The sequence below is a fragment of the Dasypus novemcinctus genome, chromosome 24 (assembly GCF_030445035.2).
Source record: "Dasypus novemcinctus isolate mDasNov1 chromosome 24, mDasNov1.1.hap2, whole genome shotgun sequence".
NCBI lineage: Eukaryota > Metazoa > Chordata > Mammalia > Cingulata > Dasypodidae > Dasypus > Dasypus novemcinctus.
This window is the reverse complement of record NC_080696.1, coordinates 48,473,132-48,497,209: the sequence shown is the minus strand read 5'-3', so window position 1 is coordinate 48,497,209 and position 24,078 is coordinate 48,473,132. Positions and strand designations below refer to the sequence as shown.

The window sequence follows — 24,078 nt, the reverse complement described above, 5'->3', positions numbered from 1 at the left end:
GACCGGCTTCTTTCCATCCAGGTCAGAATGCAGCTCTAGCACAAGCCTCAGCCCCACCTCCAGCAGGCGGGAAGCTGCTGGGACCTGTGCCAGCCCCTCCAGGAAACTGCAGGGGAGGCACTAATCATCCGACTTTGGTGGTGCAGGTCGCCCCAGGAGCTATTCTGTGGCTGGAATTGGAATCTCCATTTCCCAAAAACAGGAGGAAGAGATGGTTGATCACCAATTCCAGCTTCTGATTAGTAAATTCGGCTGGCTAACGTATAACCCTAAGAGCTAAAACTTGAAACTGTCCAAGTCGGAAAGAGGTCAGTAGCCGCCATTTTGACTCCACCCCCAGCATGAGGGGAAGCAGGGCTAACTGAAAATCATAGTGACGGTAGAGACCAGGTTCTTTCACCCAGATTAACCTGCAGCCCTAGCCTAGGCTTTAGCCCCACCTGTGGCAGTGAGGAAGCTGGCAAGCCCTGCACCAGCCTATCCAGGTAACTGCAAGTACATTTGGCTGCCACAGTCTGTATAATCAGAAGTCTACTGAGGCAACTGCGGTCATCCTGGACCTGCACTACATAGATTGCTGCCCATTACCTGCAGCTCCATCCCTGCCCCAGGTAGGGGAGAAAGGGGCATGAAGCTTCATCATTTTCTCTGGGTAACTACAGTCTAGACCTGCACAACTTGGATTATTCCACACAGCTGTGGCTCTGTCCCTACCCCCAGCAAAGGAGAAATTGAGAGAAGCTTCATCCATCCATGGGGCAATGACAGCAGCTTGAGCCTCCATAGCTTACAGCACCAACTACATTCTTGAATCCCACTACACAACCAACAAGAGAGAAAGGTCAGGAAGACCAAAACTAAAGAGAAAAACTGCACCCAGAATAAATACTCCAGTAAGCCAGGTGCCAAAACACCAACAAAAAATTATAATCTACACCAAGAAACAGGAAGATATGGCCCAGTTAAAGGAACAAGATAAGCCTCCAGGTGACAAAAAGGAGACAACTAATCAAAGATGTTCAAACAAATCTCCTTAATAAAAATTCAATGAAGTGGCTAAAGAGATTAGGATATTAAGAAGACATTCGGGGAAACGGACTTTGGCCCAGTGGTTAGGGCGTCGGTCTACCACATGGGAGGTCCGCGGTTCAAGCCCCGGGCTTCCTTGACCCATGTGGAGCTGGCCCATGCGCAGTGCTGATGCGCGCAAGGAGTGCCGTGCCACACAGGGGTGTCCCCCGCCGTAGGGGAGCCCCACGCCCAAGGAGTGCACCCATAAGGAGAGCCGCCCAGCGCGAAGGAGGGAGCAGCCTGCCAAGGAATGGCACTGCCCACACTTCCCGTGCCGCTGACGACAACAGAAGCGGACAAAGAAACAAGACGCAGCAAAAAGACACAGAAAACAGACAACCGGGGGAGGGGAGGGGAATTAAATAAATAAAAATAAATCTTTAAAAAAAAAAGAAGACATTGGATAAGCACAAAGAATTTGAAAGCATATACAGAAAAACAGGAGATCTTATGGCAATGAGAGATACAATAATGAAATTAAAAATACATTTGAATCATATAATAACAAATTTGAGGAAGAAAAAGAAAGGACTGGTGAGCTTGAAGAAATGGCTACTAAAAGCGAGCATACAAAAGAACAGATGAAGAAAAGAATGGAAAAAATAGAATAAGGACTCAGAACTAAACGACAGCAAGCGGTAGGTGATGGATTCTTAAAGGAAATAAGAGGAGGACTGAGATGGACTACTGATCTTTACTGCATGCAGAAGTTTTAATTAGCTTTACTGTAAAAGTGTGGACATGTATAGAGTTGATGGTAACATATTATAGTAACAGCTGGTTTATAAATGGGGATGTGGCTGAAAACGGTTGTGTAGGTATATAAGTGCCAACAGACAGAAAGCTAAAGAATAATCTATGGACTGAATAGTACAGTAAACCCAGCAGTGGATGAGAATTGTGGTTGATGGTACAGATACAAGAGTGTCCTTTGTTAGCTAAAGTGAATTTACATCTTTCTTGCAGGGTGGTGGGAATGTGAAGCATGGGAAAAACACAACTGGAGTGACCTATGGATTGTGGTTAGCAGTAATAATGTAATATTCTTGCATATATGCCAAAGATGTACTGTGTTGATAATGGGACAGTATGGAAAATGTGAGCCAAATGTGCACATGGTCATGGTAACAATCAGATAATATTATATTATGTTTAACAAATGAAGGCAAGCTGGCCCACGCTCCGCAGAGTGCTGACATAGAAAAACATGCAGCGAATGGACACACAGAACAGACAGCAAAACAAGCTACAAGGGGGGGTGGCGATAAATAAAATCTTAAAATAATAATAATAGGGTGGGTTGGGGGAAAAATATTTTGGCTAGTAGTAATATTTTGATGCTCTTTAATCATTAGTTTAAAATGTTTAACAACAATGCAGGGTATCACTGGTAGGGTGAGGTGTGGGAGCCCTGTGTAATGTTGTACATGTTTGTTTTTTAAGTTCATAATTGTTACTGTAAATACATTTTTTGTATATGTTCATGTAAGAGTGATATACTTCAAAAAATTTTTTTTAATAAAAAAAAAGCAGGGACAGCTTATATTTGGGCACAGAAATAGTTAAAAGAAACTATTATGTCTTTTACAGGAGCACTAACTAATCAGAGAAGGGAGGATATGGTGTTAGGAGTAATAGAGAGAACTATGTGGAGCCCCAGACAAAGGCAGGGTTGGGGATCTTATAAGAATTTGTGATGAGGGTGCCCTGGAAGTGGGTAAAGCCTGGCAGTCCCTTAGGGTGTCACACTGTGTGAGTTTCAGTCTGGATGCAATAAGCCCTTAACACTCTAGAAGCAGAGAGAAGAGGGAGAACACAGCTTGTAGAAGAAGAGTCTCGAAATCCACAAGCCAGAACTTACAAATTCAAATGCTTACAGTGGTGAGACGGGGAAAAGACAACGAATGAACTAGGCTGGGTGTTAAGTGACATGAGTTCAAAAAAATAGCTTGCTTTCTTCTTAATACTACTCTTAAGAAAAGTACTTAAGAAAACACTGTGTGCCAGTTTGAGATTACTTTATGAATCCCAAAAAGAGAAAGATTATGTTTGTAAACTAATCTATTCCTCTGGGTGTGACAGTCTCTGACTGCATTAAATTCAGCTGAGGTGTCTTTGATTAGATTACCTATTAAGATTAGGGTTTTTGATTCAACTATGTCAGTAGGCGTGACTCAGGCTGACTCCCCACCCCCTTGCTGGGTCTCATATAAACAGATCCTCACTCAGACAGATACAAAGGATAACAGAGCTCTGTCATTTTTTTTATCCTATCCTGCCATTGACAGAAAGGAAAAGGCTCAAATGGCTGAGGCACTATGGAGAGATGAGCCATTTGCCTGACCTTACAGCTCACCTTGAGAAGAGAGCGAGACAGCCGAGACTGATACAGGAAGCCCTCAGAGACCAGTCCTATGCAAACCTGCAGCTGAAATCAGGAAGAAGCAACGCAGATGCAGATGCAGATGCAGATGAGAGAGAAAACCCAAAGAAGAAGGATAAACCTGGGCAGAAATCAGCAGCCATCTTGCTTCACCCATGGCAACATGCTAAGATCAACAGTAGTTGACTTTAGTGAGAAGGCATCTGTGATGGTGCCTCGAGTTGGACTTTCAAGGGCCTGGGAATGTAAGCTTTTACCCCAAATAAATGCCCTCTATAAAAGCCAACAGTTTCTGGTACTTTGCACCACTTTGGCAGACTAATTCACACTGTAATAAAGGACAACTCATCTCAATAAAACTGCTAAATAAATAAATAATTGTGCAAGGATAGCCAAAAATAGCAGCTATGTGCAGTAGGGGAAACAGAGAGATTGAGAGGTGAAGAATTTTCCTGTTTATCTATTTTTTGTTTATTATTATCATTGAAATAATGAAAATGCTCTAATAATGACCAAAGTGATGAAAGTACAACTATGTGATTATATCAGTTACCACTGATTGTACACTTTGGATAACTGTATGCTTTTATTAATATGTATCAAATAGTAAACAAAAAATATAACAAAAAAAAGTAATAAAAAAAAAGAAAATAACCAAAAAATATATATTTAACAAAAATTGATTTGCTAAAAAAACGTCAACTGATACTTGGTGACACAATAGGGAATCATGAGGACTGATAAATAAAAAGTCCATGTCCTATATGGAGACAACCACTACTCAGGTCTACTAAATGACGCCACGTTAAAATGTTGGTCTCTAAAACATTTGTTAAAATATTGCACAGGTCAAACCACTTATTTCTGTGGCCCATGCCCTGACAGACAGCTATCAGTGGTACACAGCCTCTGCAATGGACAGAGGTGGATCAGGTTTGAATTAGTGACTACGGCTATAGTCAATAGAAGTGTACTGTCTAGAATGACACCTTACTTACATGCAATTAATTCATTTATTGTTCAATATCTAGCCAAATAAGCCATTCAACTAATTTTCTAATTATGACCAGTAGCTAACTACTCCACTGGTTTTCTGTCCCTGTCCTTACCCTCATTGGATGGATATCGGCATAGGGGGGCTTTCCTTCAGCCATTTCTATGGCAGTTATTCCCAGCGACCAGATGTCTGCCACACAGTTATACCCAATTTCCTGAATCACTTCAGGAGCCATCCAAAATGGTGTTCCTATCACTGTATTTCGCTTGGCCATGGTGTCCTAAAACAGAAACGGAAGAGAAGATTAAGCATTAAAACTATGGAGGAAAAAAAGAGACTTTTGCAACAATAAGAAATATCTTGTACTTAATATATATAAACCATACTCAAGACATGATTAAGAAAATCACACACAAAAAATTCAAATGTCCAAAAAACATAAAAAGGTTCTCAATCAATGATATCACACAGCATATATAAGACTAACAAAAATTTAAAAGACTAATAGCTAATTGGGGCACGTGACAGCACAAAAAAACAGGCACTCAAATTCAAGGTCACTGGAGTATAAATTGGTACTTTTTGGTAGGTGATTTGGCAATATTTATTACACTTCTGACAGAAATTAAGAAGCTCATCCTAAAATTCATATGGAAATGCAAGAGACATTGTGGAGCCAAAACAATCTTGAAAAAAAGAGGAACAAAGCTGGATGATTCACACTTTCCGATTTCAAAACGTAATATAAAGCTACAGTAATCAAGGAAGTGTGGTAAAGGAATAAAGATAAACATATAGCTCAATGGAATAGAATCGAGAGTCTAGAAATAAACCTATACACTTAGGATCGATTGATTTTCAGCAAGCGTGACCAAATAATTTAATGGAAAAAGAATAGCCTATTCAATAATTGATGCCGAAACAACTAGACCATCATGCCAAAAGAAAAAAAAGAAAAATGAGTTGGACCCTTACCTCATACCATATACAAAAATATTGGATCACATACCTAAATGTTAAAGCTGAAACTATAAAACTCATAGTTTTATATAGAAGTAAATCTTCGTATGCTTAGATTAGGCAATGGATTCTTAGAAAGGATACCCAAAGCACAAGCAACAAATGAAAAATATTGATAAATTGAACTTCATCAAAATTAAAAACTTGCTTCAGGGAGCAGATGTGGCTCAACCAGTTGAGCACCCACCTCCAACATGGGAGGTTCCAGATTTGGTTCCTGGTGCCTCCTAAAGAAGACAAACAATGAGTCGACAATAAGCAGACACTGAACAAAAACAATGAACAGACAATAAGCAAAAACAACAAGCAAGATAATGAGCAAACAAAGAGCAGACAACAAGCAAAAAGACAAAAACGAACAGGGAGCAAATGTGGCTCAAGCAGACACAAAAGGACAAATATTGTATGATTTCACTATGATGAACTAAATATAATGAGCAAATTCTTGGAGTTAATACCCAGAGTATAAGTCACCAGAGAAAAGAATGTGGTTAGAGAATGGAGAATTAAGGTTTAATCTGTGCAGTATGGGTAAAAAGTTGTTTGGAAATGTTTGGAAATGAATAGAAATGATGAAAGCACAACACAGGATGTGTAATTAGTACTGCTAACATATGGGTATGATAGTGGGGTTTTTTTTTTTTTTTGCTTTTCTTTCTGAGTAATGAAAACGCTATAATATTGATTAAAGTGGTGAATACGCAACTCGGTGATTATACCAAATGTCATTGATTATACATTGTAGAGAAACTGTATGGTATAGGAACAAAAAAATAACAGGGTGGGTGCAGGGGAAAAAAACACCAAATATAAGATACAGACTATAGTTAGTCCGTATCAGCCTTGGAAAAAAAAACTTTCTAGGGTTTAGGACACCGGGGAAAGGCTGCATACTGCCTAGAGGAGAGAGAGAAAGGATAAAGGAAAAGAATCACAATGATGACAAAACTGAGTTTAAAAACACATTTGCAAATACCAGCACCCCTCCCACCACACTATATACACTTTTGAATTCTCAGGTCTCCAACCAGTGGCTACAGACAAAGGGGACCCCAGGGATCCACCGCCCCAGGAAAGGGGGAAGAGAGGGACACAAATTTGGTCTGCTATGTCCCATAAGAACTTCCAGGCCAGATGGGGCCATGCCATTGTTTGCCTCAGAAGCCTGCACTGAACTAAAGAGACCCAACCTTCTCAATCTCCCGCTCTACTGAGCAGAACTGGTTCTTTTTTTTTTCTGTTTTTTTTTTTAAGATTTATTTTTATTTATTTCTATCCTCCCCCGCCGCATTGTCTGTTCTCTGGTCCATTCACTGTGTGTTCTTCTGTGTATGCCTGTATTCTTGTCAGTGGCACCAGGAATCTGTGTCTCTTTTTGTTGTGTCATCTTGCTGCGTCAGCTCTCCATGTGTGTGGCGCCACTCCTGAGTAGGCTGAATTTTCTTTCACACTGGGCAGCTCTCTTTACAGGGTGCACTCCTGGCGCGTGGGGCTCCCCTAAGCGGGGGACACCCCTGTGTGGTACGGCACTCCTTGCACACATCAGCACTGCATGTGGGCCAGCTCCACATGGGTCAAGGAGGCCTTGAGTTTGAACCATGGACCTCCTATGTGGTAGGCAGACGCTCTATCCATTGAGCCAAGTCCACTTCCCCAGAACTGGTTCTTAAGGACACAGGAGAGGAGAATTACTTCCAACTCAGGAAAATGGAAGGGGCTGCCAGCAAAGGTAGGAGAACTGCCTCTGAGAAAGTTTGAATTACAAGGTTCTTGGCTACCAGGCAGGATCCTCTTTCACACTGATCCAGTTTCTGTTGCAGCAAACACACTCCAACCAAGCATTGAGCAGAGGGCTCCCAAAGAGCACCATCTGCTGGCAGACTAAAGAAGTGCATGTGAGGAAATTAAAAGTAAGCAAGAGAGGCTACTTCCACCCTGAGTTTACAACCTCCCTCCCCAAAGCCCTAAAAAGGGTGTCTGTAACCTATTACTGGGTCCAGGGTCCAGATTTGAGCAACTAACAGGGATATCCTAAGGAACCAAAACAGGTTGAAACAAGAATCAAAGAACTGTAACAAACAGCCTCCCACCACTAAAACCCCACAAAAGAGAGAGAAATCGTACATCTGAGTAAACTCACCATCCTAATAAGATGCATAGACAGCAGCAAAAAAATTACAAGTCATACTAAGAAAATGAAAGAAATGGCCTCAAAAAAGGAATATATCAAAAGATGCAGGATTTAAGACAACTAATTAACAGGAAGCATATGAATTTCTAAAATCAAATTAATGAGTTGAAAGACAATATGGCTAAAGAGATAAAAAACATCAAGAAGTCATTGAGGGGAAGTGGATGTGGCTCAAGTAACTGAGTTCCCGCCAGCATATGGGCGTGTACGGGTTTGGTTCCCAGTGCCTCCTAGAGAAGGCAAGCAAGTATAGCTGATGCAATGGGACGGTGCAGCAAGTTGATGCAACAGATAACACAGTAAGATGACACAACCAAGAAACACAGCAAGGAAACACAATGAGATACACAACAAAGCAGGGAGCAGAGATGGCTCAGGCGATTAGGCACCTCCCTCCCACATGGGAGGTCCCAGGTTCAAACAAGGGGGTGGTAGAGAAAAATAAATGAAATAAATCTTTAAAAAAAGACACAATGAAGAATATGAAAACCTGAATAAAAAAGTAGTAGAGCTCATAGGAATGAAAGACACAATAAGGGAAGCCAAACAAACATTAGAGGCATACAACAGCAGACTTGAAGTGACAGAAGAAAGAATAAGTGATATAGAAGACAGAAAATCTAAAATTGGAGAAAAGAATGGAAAGAATTGAGCAGGGGCTCAGGGAGTTGAATGATAACATGAAACGCAGCAACATACGTGTCATGGGAGTTCCAAAAGGAGAAGAGAAGGGAAAAGGGGCAGAAAGAGTATGTGAGGAAATAATAGCTGAAAATTTCCCAACTCTCATGAAAGAAATGAATTTACATGTTCAAGATGCACAGCATATCCTGATCAGGATAAATCCAAATAGACCTACTCCAAGACACATGCTACTCAGAATGTCAAGCATCAAAGATGAAGAGAAAATTCTGAGAGCAGCAAGGGAGAAGCAAAGGATCATATTACAAAGGATGCCCAGTAAAACTTAGTACAGATTTCTCATCAGAAACCATGGAGGCAAGAAGACAGTGATATGATACAATTAGGATACTGAAAGAGAAAAAGTACCAGCTGAGAATTCATTATCCAGCAAAATTGTCTTTCAAATATGAAGGTGAGTTTAAAACATCACAAACAAACAGAAACTAAGAGAGTTTGCAAAAAAGAACATACCTTTGCAGAAAATATTAAAGGATGCCTTAGAGCCTGAAAGAAAAAGACAGGAGAGAGAGACTTGGAGGACAGTATAGAAGAAAGAACAGCAGAAAGGATAACCAAAAGAGTAAAAAGATAAAAAATAATACATGATATATGAAAACCAAAGAATAAAATGGTGGAGATAAATAATGCATTTACAGTAATATCATTGAATGCGAATATATTGAACTCCCCAATCAAAAGATATAGACTGACAGAATGGATAAAAAAACATGGGAGGCGGATGTGGCTCAACTGATAGAGTATCTGCCTACCATATGAAGGATCCAGGGTTCAATATCCAGGGCCTCCTACTTCCTGACACATGTGGTAAGCTGGCCCATGCACAGTGCTGCTGCACACAAGCAGTGCTGTCCCACACAGGGGTGTCCCCGTGTAGGGGGTGCCTCCTGCAAGGAGAGCCGCCCAACATGAGAAAACAGAGCCCACCCAGGAGTGGCATCGCACACATGGAGAGCTGATGCAGCAAGATGACGCAACAAAAAAAGAGATGCAGTTTCCCGGTGCCACCTGACAATGCAAGTGGACACAGAAGAACACACAGCGAATGGACACAGAGAGCAGACAAGAGGGTGGGGGATGGGGATGGGGATAGAAATAAATAAAATAAATCTTAAAAAAAAAAAAAAAAAAGAGCCATCCATTTGCTGCTTACAATAGACTCACCTTAGACCCAGGGATAAAAACAAGTTTAAAGTGAAAGGTTGAAAAAAGATATTCCATGCAAATAGTAACCAAAAAAGAGCACAGGTAGCTATACTAATATTGAACAAAACAGACATTAAATGCAAATTCTGAAATGTCTACAACAAAGCTACTTGAGCTAATAAATGAGTTCAGCAAAGTGGCAGGATACAAGATCAACACACAAAAATCAGCAATGTTTTTTTAAACTAGTATTGAACAATATAAGGAGAGATCAGGGACAAAATTCCATTTTTAAGCAACAAAAATATTCAAATACCTAGGAATTAATTTAGCCAAAGTAGTACAGGACCTATATGGAGAAAACTACAAAACAATGCTAAAAGAAATTTTAAAAGACCTAAACAAATGGATAGATATTCCATTGCAAGAATAAATATCTTGAAGATGACAATCTTACTCAAACTGATTTACCAAATCAATGTAATACCAATCAAAATCCCAAGAGCTTACTTTACAGAATTAGAAAAGGCAATTACCAAATTCATTTGGAAGGGAAAGTGCACCTGAATAGCCAAAAGCATTCTAAAAAAGAAGAGCAACATGGGAGGTATTTCACTGCCTGACCTTGAAACATTAAAAAACTACAGTGGTCAAAAGAGCATGGTACTGGGAAGCAGATGTGGCTCAACTGATAGAGCTTCCGCCTAACATATGGGAGGACCTGGGTTCGATCCCTAGGGCTGAAAAAGAAGAGAAAGTGTGCCCACGCAGCAAGCCAGTGCCCACAAGAGTGCCTGCATGGTGAGCCAGTGGTGAGCCAGTGCCCACACAAGCGCCCGCGCAAATCCCCATATGGTGAGCCAGTGCCCCATGCAAGTGAGTCACGCAGCAAGATGATGACGCATCAAAAGAGAGACAAGGGGAGAGTCAAGGTGAAGCACCACAGAAATCAGGAACTGTGGTGGCGCAATTAACAGGGAACTTCTCTCCCAATCAGAGGTCTCCAGGACTGAAACCAGAGAATCCTAGAGGAGAGAAAATGAGAAGAGAAGACAACACAGACAGCAAACACAGCAGGGTGGAGAGGGGGAAAGGGGGGAAAATAAATAAATCTTAAAAAAATTTTTTTTTTCTCTTAAAAAAACAACAAAAAAAACAGCATGGTATTGGCATAAAGATAGACACATTGATCAGTAGAACAGAATTGAGAATCCAGAAATAAACCCTCACCTTTACAGTCAACTGGTTTTTGACAAACCTACCAAGTTAATGTTAATGTTATTGGGACAATACAATCTCTTCAACAAATGGTGCTGGGAGAACTGGACATCTATAACCAAAAGAATGAAAGAGGACCCCTATCTCACTCACTATATAAGAATCAACTCAAAATGGATCAAAGACCTAAATATAAAAGCCACAACCATAAACCTACTAAAAAAACATACGGAAACATCTTCAAGACCTTGTAGTAGGTGGTGGTTTTTTGGACCTTACACCCAAAGCACACGCAACAACAAGAAAAATAGATAAATGGGACATTATCAAAATTAAACACTCGGGCACCTCACAGGATTTTGTCAAAAGGGTGAAAAGGCAGCTGACTCAATGAGAGAGAATATTTGGAAATCACATGTCTGATAAGGGTTGAATACCCATGATATAAAAAGAGATGTTACAACTCAATAATAAAAAGACAAATGACACAATTTAAAAATGGGCAAAAGACCTGAATAGACATTTGTCCAAAGAGAAATACAAATGGGGAAGAAAAAAAAAAAAGACACATGTAAAAATGCTCAGCATCACTAATGATTATGTGAATGCAAATCAAAACTGCAATGAGGTGGCTGACTTGGCCCAGTGGTTAGGGCATCTGTCTACCACATGGGAGTTCCACAGTTCAAACCCCGGGCCTCCTTGACCCGTGTGGAGCTGGCCCATGTGCAGTGCTGATGCGCGCAAGGAGTGCCATGCCACTCAGGGGTGTCCCCCGTGTAGGGGAGCCCCAGGCGCAAGGAGTGAGCCCCGTAAGGAGAGCCGCCCAGCGCGAAATAAAGTACAGCCTGCGCCGCACACATGGAGAGCTGACACAACAAGCTGACGCAAGAAAAGGAAACAGAGATTCCCGTGCCGCTGACAACAACAGAAGTGGACAAACTTCTTTGTCCAAATAGACACAGAGAACAGACAATCGGGGTGGGGTGGGGGAAAGGGGAGAGAAATAAAAAAATAAAAAATAAAAATTTAAAAAATTTTTAAAAAATACTACAATGAGATATTTTTTCACACTTGTCTGAATGGCCACTATTAAAAAGAGAACTACAAGTGTTGGAGAGGATGTGGAGAGACAGGAACACTTATTCACTATTGGTAGGAATGCAGAATAGTATAGCCACTGTGGAGGACTGTTTGGCAGTTCCTAAAGAAGTTGAATATGGATATGCCACGTGACCCTGCAATACCATTAATGTGTATATACCCAGAAGAACAGAGAGCAGTGACAACAATAAATATCTGCACCCCTATGTTCATAGTGGCATTATTCATGTTTGCCAAAAGATGGAAACAACCCAGGTGTCCATCAACTGATGAATGGATAAACAAACTGTGATGCATTCACAAGATGGAATATTATGCAGCTGTAAGAAGAAATGAAGTCGTAAAGCATATGACAACATGGATGAACCTGGAGGATGTTCTGTAGAGTGAAGCAGCCAGACAAAAAAGGACAAATACTGTATGAATGCTACTGTGAGTTAAATACATTGTGTAATCTCATGTAGTTACTATCTTGAATATGGGTCACCAGAAAAACAGAATAAATTTAAAGAACAGAAAGCTGAGATATAACTAGTGCAGACTATGGTAAAAAGGAAGTGTGTTCATCTTTGGAAATGAATAGAAAAAATGAAAGCCCAACATAATATTTGTAATTAGCAGTACTATTAAATGGGTATGAAAGTCATTCAAAGGGAAATTCTAAGGTCATGTGTATTTCTAAAAGGATGCGAGGGAGGCAGATGTGGCTCAAGCTATTGGGCTTCCGCCTACCACATGGGAGATCCTGAGTTTGGTTCCCGGTACCTCCTGGAAAAAGCGAGGTGGTGCGGCGGCAGGCACAGCAAGGTGACTCAACAAAAAAGACACAAAAAGGAAAGACAATGAGAGATACAACAAACTAGGGAGCTAGGGTAGCTCAGGTGATTGTGTGCCTGTCTTCCACATGGGAGGCCCCAGGTTTGATTCCCAGTGCCTCCTAAAAAGAAGATGAGCAGACACAGAGAGCACACAGCAAATGGACAGAGAGAGCATTGAAAACAATGGCAATGGGGGAATAAATAAATTAAAAATCTTTAAAAAAAAACGGAAAGCTAATAAATGTAACATGGAACTGTATAGTACAGTAAAACCGCATATGATACATGAATATGGATAAAACTGCATATATAAGACCGTTTTTCTTAGAAGCTGAACAAATAAATGTTAATACCACAAAATGTTAGTATCAGACAAAAAAATTATGCTAAATGAAATGAGACACAAAGTACTACATAGTGTATGATTCCACTTATATAAAATGTAAATATAAATCAATTTATAAAGATGAAATTAGATTAGTGGTTATGTAGGGCTGGGGAAGGAATGCTAAGAGGTGTGGAATTTTTTTTGGAGTAATAAAATTGTTCTAAAATGTTTTGTGGTGATGAATGCACAACATTGTGATTATACTAAAAGGCACTGATTGTACCCTTCGGAGAGATCATATTGTGGTATGTGACTATATCTCAATAAAACTGTTCAATAAATAAGTAAATAATTGTGCAAGAATAGCAGCTATTAACAGCAAGGGAAACAGAGAGAGACTGAGAGGTTGAGAATTTTCTTGTTTGTCTGTTTTTTGTTTATTATTATTACTATTGAAATAATGCAAAACACTCTAATAATGACTAAAGTGATGAATGCATAACTAAGTGATTATACCAAATACTGATTGTATACTTTGGATGAATTGTATGTTTTATTACTATGTATCAATAACATTTATTTGTTAAAAAGAAAAAAAGAATTGGTTTTAAGAGAGTGCCAAAATTGATCAATACAAGTAACATTTTTACTTACTGTGAGTTGACCTGCTACCCCAAAATCTGCAAGTTTAGCATGCCCTTCTGTATTTAACAAAATATTTCCTGCCTTTATATCTCGGTGGATTTTCCTCATAAAATGAAGGTATTCCAGTCCTTTAAGTGTGGATTGTAATATTGTAGCTATTTCATCTTCTGTTAACTGAAAAAAAGAAGTTCAAATTCTATGAGCTTAAATCAGCACCTCAGGAAAAGAAAAAAAAAAAAAGATTCTAACTTCTTTCTTTCTTCAAATATAAAAATAAAATCTTATTCAACCTAGGAAACAGATGTGGCTCAAGCTTTGGGGCTCCAATCTACAATACAGGAGGTCCAGAGTTCGATTCCCAGGGCCTCCTGGTGAAGGCAAGCTGGGCCACGCGGCAAGCTGGCCTGCATGAAGTGCTGGCCCACACGGAGTGCTAGCCCACGCCGAGAGCTGGTATAGCAAGATGACACAACAGAAAGAGACACAGAGGAGAGACAATACGAGATGCAGCAGAGCAGGGAGCTGAGGTGGTGCAAGGTATTGAGCACCTCTCTCCCACTCTGGAAACTCCCAGCATCAGTTCCTGGTGCTGCCTAAAGAGAAGATAAGCAGAGACAGAAGAACACACTGTGAATGGACACAGGAAACAGACAGCAAGCACAAAAACAACAGGGCGAGGGGGGATAAAGAAATAAATAAACCTTAAAAAGAAAATGATCTTATTCAACCTATGAACATTTGACTGTCCAATGGCTTATAATACTAGTCCCAAAGTTACATTTCCAGCCCAGTTCTGTCCCCAAACATCAGTTATGTTCCTGCCTATATGGTATCGCCATATGAATACCTAACAAGCATCATAAACATGTCAAAATTAAATTATTTATTTCTACTACACTCCTATTTCCACTCCACCAACTGACCCCCTCCAATAGTCCTCCCTCTCTCAATAAAAGGCTTCTTCATCCCTCCAGTTGCTCTTGCCAAAAACCTTGAAGTCATCCTTGATTCTTCTCTATCTTCAAAATATATTCACACATACCCTCTGTTTTCACCCTGGACCAAGCCACCATGGCCAGCCTGAACCAGTGTAATAATCTCCTAGCTAGTCTTGCATTCCCCTCCCCCCCTTGATATTCATCAGTTTATTTTCAACACAGCAGTCAAAATGAACCTTTTAAAAATGTAAACTAAATCTGTTCGAAACCCTTCAAGGTCTTCCCAAGTCGCTCAAAATGAAAGCCAGCCCTCATGCGGGCCTCAAATGATCTAGCTGCTGGCTACCTCTCTCACCTCATCTTCTACCACTGTCCTCCTGGCTCAGCCACACTAGTTTTTTTTGCTGTTCCTCCAGCAAGAAATATTCCAGGCATACATCTTTTCAAGGCCTTTTCATCTGCTGTTCTGTGTAGAACGTGCTTCATTCATATATCTGTACAACTTTTTGTTGTTGTTGTTGTTTACAACTTGTTTTATATTCATTGTCTGCCCAAATGTCACCTCATGAGAAAATCAAGGAAGTCTTCCTTATCTCCATTCCTAGATTCCCTTACCCTACTTTATTTTTATCACAGCATTATCACCATCTGACATATTATGCATTCTTGTCCATCTTTTTATGATTTAGCTTCCCTATTAGAACATTAGCTCCATTAGAAAAAGTCTTTTTTTACTTTTGTATCTCTGAACCAAGAAACTCACTTGGTACATGGTAGGTACCAAAAAAAAAAAAAAAAAAAAAAAGTTGAATGATGAGGAATAAATGAAAGAGAGAATGTTGGAGACTGACACAGAATATTATTTTTGTCACTATTTTATAGAAAAGGAAACTAAGGCATAGAGAAGTTAAGTAACTTGACAAAAGTCCAGAGCTAATAAGCAATAGAGCTTTCTCTAAAATCCAAGCAAACACTATTGGCAAAGTAGCAGGCTAGTATTTTCTATGGCCAAAGAGAACAAAGCTCAAGACTTGACTTACTGACTCCTTGTTCTAACCAGCTGAGCTATGTGATTAAAGTAGCACTGCCTCATATAAATATAATGCAAACAACAAATGTAATTTTAAATTTTCTAGAAACCACATTTAAAAAAGAAAAATGAGGGAGCAGATATAGATCAGGCAGTTGGGCACCAGCCTCTCACAAGGGAGTTCCCAGGTTCAGTTCCCAGTACCTACTAAAGAAAAGAAACAATGAGCAGGCAATGAGCAGACATCAAATGTGAGTAGGGAAACTGATGTGGCTCAAGCCCTTGGGCGCCCACCTACCACATGGAAAGTCTCGGGTTCCATTCCCAGGTTCCTGGAGAGGACGAGCAAGACAGCAAGCTCACGCTAGGGGCTGGCATGGCAAGCTGATGCAACAAGATGATGACGCAACACGATGACAGTGCAAACAAGGAAACACAATAGAGGCACAAACGGCAGGGAGTGAAGGTTTTTCAAGTGATTGAGTGCCTCCTTCCCACATGGGAAGTCCTAGGTTCGGTTCCCGTTCCCGTTGCCTCCTAAAGAAAACAAACAACGAGCACACAAAAAGCAAAAAAAACAAGCAAGCAAATACAAAGAAACAAAACAATAAGCAAAACATCAAGCAAATAGACGAGGGAGCCAATTGGGGTGGAAAGGCAGGATTAAAAGCAAAAGAAAAAAAGAAAAATGAGAAACCTAGCAGATATATAGTCAACTCTCCCTCTTCGGTTCTTCAGGCCTGCCCTGGACAACCAACAAAAGAATGACAATGGACCGGCCCCAACCTGAAAGCAAGGAGTATCTTCACTGCAAGCAAAGCAATCCCAAGGAGAAAGAAAGAAAAGAAGAAAAGAAAGAAAAGAAAGAAATTTATCTATAAAATATTTATATAAAAATAAATAAAATATTTATATAAATTTGTAGAAAAATACTAAAAAATATTTATTTATAAAATAAAATTCCATTTCCCTGCCCCATAATAGCTACATCCCTTCTCAGTCTGAAACAGTCAGAGTGGACACTGAGATTGAAGAATGAAGAAAAATAAGGGGGGAGTGTATCCACTGACTAAAGTGGACTTATTTTTATTATAGTTATTATCTTATGTTAATAACTATAAATGTAACAATCTGTAACACTATTATAGATTTTTTTGTAATTTTTAAAAAGAAAAATTAATTTTAATAATATATATTAACCATATTTTTTCAAAATATTATTACAACATGTGGTCAATTTTTTAAATATTAAAGATATTTTTGCAGTAAGTATTCAAAAGTATTTTATACTTAAAACACATTTCAATTTGGATTAGCCACATTTCATATACTCAATAACCACATGTGGATAGTAGCTATTGTGCTGAGCAGTGAAGAGTTAAAATATTTGAATAAGACACAAATATTTGTTGTAATAAAAAATCAGCACTTAAGAGTTTAAAAGTACATAAATATATTAAAATAATATTAAGATAACAAAACATTAAAATCACCTTCAAAATTAACTTTGGGTTGTTTTTCAATATCTAAAACAAATTAATTTTGCATATATGAAGCTCTGGAACCCAATTTTTAATTCAAGAAGTATTCAAGCTGTGGGACTTTTAAAAAATATATTTTTCCTAAATAGCTAAAGGACATGTAAACACATTAACTTTCCAAAATGTAAGGCAAGGAAAGGATATAGTAGTATGAATGATCCAAGAATTACAATTACATTTTTTTAACTGTCCACCTTATAATTTCAATAGCAGCTCACAACTTACAAAGTACCTTCATATATCACTTAAATTAATTTTCTTAATGATTTTGTAGCTACTCAACATAGACATTATTCTTATAAAGATTTAAAAAAATAATAATAAGGGCTAAGATTTCCCCTGCTTCTACTCATATCCACACAGAAGCTAGAAACCAGAGTTCTCTTTTAAACATGTAAATCAGTTGGCATACTTACCTGCTTAGAACTCAGCAATATTTTCCTATGGTACTTGAGCTAAATTCAAATTCATTATCATGGCCTAAATTACCCAACAAAATCTGGCCCTGCTCACCTGTCTAACCTCGTCCCATTTCAGTTTCCCCCTTGCCTAGACCCCTCCAGTCAGGGTCTTCTTTCTATTGCTTAAACATGCCAAACTCACTAGTTATTTCCCTATAGAGAAGGTTATTTCCAAAGTCATCCTCATCATTCAAGTCTTACTTTAAATGTTACCTTCTCTAAGTGACCTTCCTCAACCACCCATGCTATAGTAGCCCATCAGGCACCTTCTATCACTTTACCATCACTTCATCCTGATTGTCATTTCCTTCAAAGCAATTATCACTATCTGATACTTGTCTAATTACCATTAATTTGCTTTTTTTCTGCCCTGTTATAAAGTACACTACCATGAGAACAGGGTTGTTGTCTGATTTATTCACTACTGTATCCCTAGAACCTAGAAATATTTACTGAATATATGAATAAAGAGCTTAAGCAACTGAACCTGGACTGGAACCCATGACTCCTAACTCTCACTCCAGCAATTAAAGTAACATCAAATAATCTTGAGATTACCCTTGATTAATAATGACGTTCACTTTCAGACTTTGAGTATACAGGATATAGAAGAAGTTATCTTGAGCATGCTGGGTACAAGGAGATATCCAAATCCAAATTTAAACATTTAAAACTCATTACAGATTTGATATTCATCCCCCCCCCCCCCCGTAAGCAATAAGCAGAGGATGCTAAAAGTGACTGGACTGGGTTGGTGTCCAAAATGCCACATCTAGGAGAGGTCAAAGAAGAAAGATTTGATAGAAGAATGAAACTGTATGAAAGCCCAGGGAAAAGAAGATGACAGAAAAGATGACACTGTTCTAAAATGTACTTACTGTTTTATTTCGTAATCGAATGATATCAGACACAGAGCCAGCCCCACAGTATTCCATAACGATCCACAAGTCTGTGTTCTTAAAATAACTGCCATAATACTTAACTACATGAGGGCTAGAGAGAGAGAGACGATACAAATTAGTAGAACAGTCTTCAAAATACCTTTCCTAATTCAAATTAATGAAAATTAATTTCTCAGCTCAAAAGATCAATTGTTCATATTCAGGGTACCCTCCTGGGAAGAATGTAAAATAGTATGGATTTTCTGGAGAACAATAAATAACAAAGGCTCAAAAAAATGTTCAGGTTCTTTAACTCAGCATTCTATTTTTGAAGTCTACGAATTTATCCTAAGAAAAGAATAATGGGGAGCAGATATGGCTCAAGAGGTTGAAAGCCTGCCTCCAACATGGTAGATCCTGAGTTGGGTCTCCAGTGCTTCCTAAAAACAACAAAAAGCAAAAAAACAAATGAAAAAACCAATTCAGGGGAGCCAGTACAACTCAGTGGTTAAGTACTGGCTTCCCACATATGGCCCTGTACTAAGGGAAGGGGGAAGAGCAATGGGAAGGGCAGGGAAGGGAAGGGAAAGGTATTCAAAATGAAATGAATGGGGAAGTGACTGTACCTCAATCAGATGAGCTCACATCTACCATATGGGAGGCCCTCGGTTCACATCCCGGGGCCTCCCTGTGAAGGGAGCCTGGCCCGCAGGCACCATGGAGAGCTGACTCAGCAAGGTGACACAACAAAAAGAAGGGAGACAAGTGAGAACACAGAAGAGCCAGCAACAAATGGACACAGAGAGCAGACAGCAAGCAAGCTGCAAGGAGGGAGGGGAAATAAAATACAGACACAGAATGTACAGCGAATGGACACAGAAAGCAGACAGCAGCAAAAAGAGCCACAAAAGGGAGGGGGGATACAATAAAAATAAATAAATAAATGAAATGAAATAAAATGAATGGCTAAACAAAATGTGGTATATACTTAAAATGGAATACTATTCAGCTGTAAAAAGAAATGAACTTGAGATGCATATGACAACCTTGAGGATATTATGTTGAGTGAAATAAGCCACATACAAAAGGAAAATATTGTACGGTCTCACTGATATGAACTAAATATGATGAATAAACTGATGGATTAAAATTAAAGAGTATAGGTTAGGAGACAGAATGTGGGTTGAGAAGGGGAAGCTGATGCTGAAGTATCTAGAATGTTTAATAAGGTGGATTGTAAATATGTGGAAATGGATAGAGCTGATGGTAACACATTATAATGAGTATAACTAACCCTGCTAATTTATAAATGTGATTGTGGCTGAAAGGGGCAGTCTTGGGAGGTTAATGTTAATTGAAAGACTGCTAGAGGATAATCTAGGGATTGTATAATATAGTGATTTCAGTGGTAGATGAGGATTTGGTTAATAACACAAATATAAGAATTTTCCTTTATTACAAGGTGTTAAGAATATAGTACTACATGGGAAAAATACAACTACTGTTAACATATAGACCTTTAGTTAACAGTAATATTGTAATATTTTGTAACAAAGGAAAAGAAGGTACTATAGCAATGCTAACAGTCAAAAAAAGGGACATGGGCTCAACACACAAAAACCAGTAATGTTCTATACACTAGTACTGAACAATCTGAGGAGGAAATGGGGGGAAATTTCATTTTCAATAGGAACAAAAGACTGAAATGCCTAGGAATTAATTTAACCAAAGAAGTACAAGACCTATATGCAGAAAACTACAAAACAGTGCTAAAAGAAATTTTAAAAGACCTAAACAAATAGAAAGACATGGAACCAGTCTGTGCGTATTGTGAAGCAGTCAATCTTACCTAAACTGATTTAAAAATTCCAAAGCTAACTTCACGGAATTAGAAAAGGCATTACCAAATTCATTTGGAAGGGAAAGTATACCCAAAAGCCAAAAGCATTCTTAAAAAAGAAGAGCAACATGGGAAGAATTTCACTGCCTGACCCTGAAACATATTACAAAACTATAGTGGTCAAAATAGCATGGTATTGGCATAAAGGAGGATACATCAATCAGTGGAATAGAATTGAGAATCCAGAAATAAACCCTCACCTATACAGTCAACTAGTTTTTGACAAACCTTCCATGTTATCGGGACAAAATAGTCTCTTCAACAAATGGTGCTGGGAAAACTGTGTATCTAAAACCAAAAAATGAAAGAGGACCACTATCTCACTCTCTTTACAAGAATCAACTCAAAATGGATCAAAGACCTAAAGAAAAGCCAGGACCATAAAACTACTAGAGGAAAATGTAGGGAAACATCTTCAAGACTTCGTAATAGGTGGTGGGTTTTTGGACCTTACATCCAAAGCACGCACAATGAAAGAAAAAATAGATAAATGGGACATTCTCAAAATTAAACACTTTTGCACCTTGCAGGATTTTTTCAAAAGGGAAGACAGCTGAGTCAATGGGAGAAAATATTTGGAAATCACATGTCTGATAAGGGTTTAATATCCAGGATATAAAAAGAGATGTTACAACTCAAAAATAAAGAGACAAACGACCGAATTTAAAAATGGGCAAAAGACTTGACTAGACAGTTGTCCAAAGAAGAAATACAAATGGCAAAAAAACACATGAAGAAATGCTCAACATCACTAATGATTAGGGAAACGCAAATCAAAACTACAGTGAGATATCATTTCACACCCATCAGAATGGCCACTATTAAAAAGACAGAGAACTATAAGTGTTGGAGAGAATGTGGAGACAGGAACACTTCTTCACTGTTGGTGGGAATGCAGAATGGTACAGCCACTGTGGAGGACTGTTTGGCAGCTCCTAAAGAAGCTGAATATAGACTTACCATGTGACCCTACAATACCACTAATGGGTATATACACTCAGAAGAACTAAGAGCAGTGACATAAACGTCCGTCTGCATACCGATGTTCATAGCAATATTATTTACAATTGCCAAAAGCTGGAAACAACCCAGGTGTCCATCAACAGATGAATGGATAAACAAACTGTGGTGTACTCACATGATGGAATATTATGCAGCAATAAGAAGAAAAGAAGTCGTAAAGCATATGACAACATGGATGAACCTGGAGATCATTATGTTGAGTGAAGCAAGCCAGACACAAAAAGACAAATACTGTATGACTGCATTACTGTGAACTAAATATATAGTGTAACATACTGTATAATTTAAAAAAAATTATATGTATCCAGTACATTTAATTGAGAAATGTATGTTTTATTCAAAAAAAAAAAAAAAGAATATGGGATTTCGTTTTATGAGATGTGAATGTGATCTGGCTTTTTTTTTCCTTCATTAACAAGGAGATCTTAGTCATGTCATTTAACCAGTCTGTGCTCATTCAGAATCTTTAAGATCACTAGAGAGAGAAGAGGATTTCGCCCAACAGATAGGGCATCCACCTACCACATGGAAAGTCCAGGGTTCAAACCTAGGGCCTCCTGACCCGTGTGACAAACTGGCTCACACGCAGTGCTGATGCATACAAGGAGTGCCGTGCAATGCAGGGGCGTCCCACGCGCAAGGAGTGCACCCCATAAGGAGAGCCACCCGGCGCAAAAGAAGTGCAGCCTGCCCAGAAGTGGTGCCACACACACAGAGAGCTCACGCAGCAAGATAGTATAACAAAACGAGACACAGATCCTGGGTGCTGTTGACAAAAATACAAGTGGACACAGAAGAACACACAGCAAATGCACACAGAAAGCAGACAACTGAGGGGGTGGGGAATGGGGAAGGGGAAAGAAATAAAAAATAAATCTGAAAAAATAATTTTAAAAAAAAAGAGATCACTAGAGAAACAAATGAGTTTGCTTTTAGGATTAAATAAAAGAACTGTGCCTGGACCAGATTTTTTAAAGTAATGCTTCCATAATTAGCTAACCTGCTTTTTGTCTGTTATTTTATTTTTTGAATTTGAAATAAAGTTTAAAAAAAATGAAATAGTATCATAGTGCTATTTTTGAAAGTGGAAATTTAGATATCATCTAAATGTTTAACATTAGGAAATTAATTAAAGAAATAATGATATAACCATATACTGGAATACCATGAATCCATGAAAAATGTTACAAAGAAAAATGTCATAACATGAAAAGCTATCCTATCTACAAAAAAAATAAGGTTTCAAAATAACAATCATTTTAATCCAAAAGGAGAAATGGAAGGATAGAGTATTTAACAACAACTATTTCTGCAAATGACTTTATTTTCTTCTTTTAATTTATTTGCATTTTTCTAAGAAGTCACATGGATTTTTTAATAGAGAAAAAAAACTGCACTATAATCTATTATAAAGAAAAAATATTCAGGATCAGACCTGGAATTAGAGAACTCAAGCTTAAGAGAGATACCAAGTAAATTTCAGAGAAAAATCAAGCCTCCCTTTAAAATTAAATAATTTGTCCTCCAAGAGCTACCGACTTTAAGGGGCTAGATCATAATAATGTATAATAATAATTGAAGATGCTAAAACCAACTCAGCTTCATTAAGTCTCAGAATTTCAAATGCCTTTTCATCCTTGGCAATTGACAATGACAAGGACAGAAGAAGGAAAAACACACACACACATACAAAATGACTATTATTGAAGAAATGGATAAATAAGTTTTCTTATGGTACAGATCACATTTGTTCTCTCCTAAACGTCTGTAGTACTTACTGCTTCTATTATACAATTATTATCAGGTACTTATCTTTGGAATATGTTACATACAATCTTGTATTATTGTCAGGTAAGTTTTCTTGTTCATACATATGCCTGGCCTGTCCAATTAACATATAAACTCCCAAAGGATAAGGACCCTGTCCTGTGCTTCTTTGTATTCCTTATAGTGTTTTCTGTAGAGCAGGCTCTCATAAATATTTTAGTTAGAAGCAGTTAAGAACCCTGAGTTCTTAACTAGTCTATCGAAAGTGGTCAAGTCCTGATTTGTCAAAATAGCTTCTATAATGTATCTTGTAGAGGAGGAAAAGAAAACTGCAATCTTAATCTAATCAAGAAAAATGAGAGTTCATCTAGTAGAGGTAACAACAAAAACAGAAAGGAAAAAAGAAAGGGAGGGAGGGCGGAGAGTAAGAACTGCATTCACAAGTCTGCTAGTAGGAAGCCCCATCTGCCCTGAAGCTGAAGCTTTATAAATAGGAGGTACTAAATTGAAATGCTGGCCAAGGGACTTCAGAAAAATGGATACAGCCTTAAGTGCAAGGTTTTCTCATCTCCCTTCCAATTCCCTACTGCTGGTACTGGCCCTACATTTGTATGCACTAAGTCTAAATATGTTGTCACAGAATTTTAGAGCAAGTCACGTGCTTTTCTGTGGTTGCCTGTTGGCCTGATTTCCTGCTTAGGGCATTTGGCAAATCTTAGTTCCTCAAAGATAAAATACTTAACTAATCATAGTTTGAATAATTTTTTTTAAATGTTAAAGAAAAAATAGTAATACATAAGGAATCTCCTTTTACATATCTATTTGATATTTTAAGGTTTCTAGAGCTAAAAAAAAAAATGGAATTATCTCGCCTGTCTCTGCAGAAATGTTTTCTCAATAGGAAGTAAAAGAGA

The 24,078-nt window shown here is 38.5% G+C and overlaps 1 protein-coding gene across 1 annotated transcript in view; it reads right to left on the bottom strand.

The window, feature by feature from the left end:
• The window catches only part of STK4 (serine/threonine kinase 4), a 109,233-nt gene that overhangs the window by 73,274 nt on the left and 11,881 nt on the right, over positions 1-24,078 (bottom strand). Inside the window, exons 4-6 of the mRNA XM_004469831.3 lie at positions 18,472-18,586; positions 13,633-13,797; positions 4,564-4,731 (exon numbers count right to left, since the gene is read on the bottom strand). Coding sequence (XP_004469888.1) covers positions 4,564-4,731; positions 13,633-13,797; positions 18,472-18,586 — 448 coding nt within the window. The remainder of the gene's footprint in view (positions 1-4,563; positions 4,732-13,632; positions 13,798-18,471; positions 18,587-24,078) is intronic.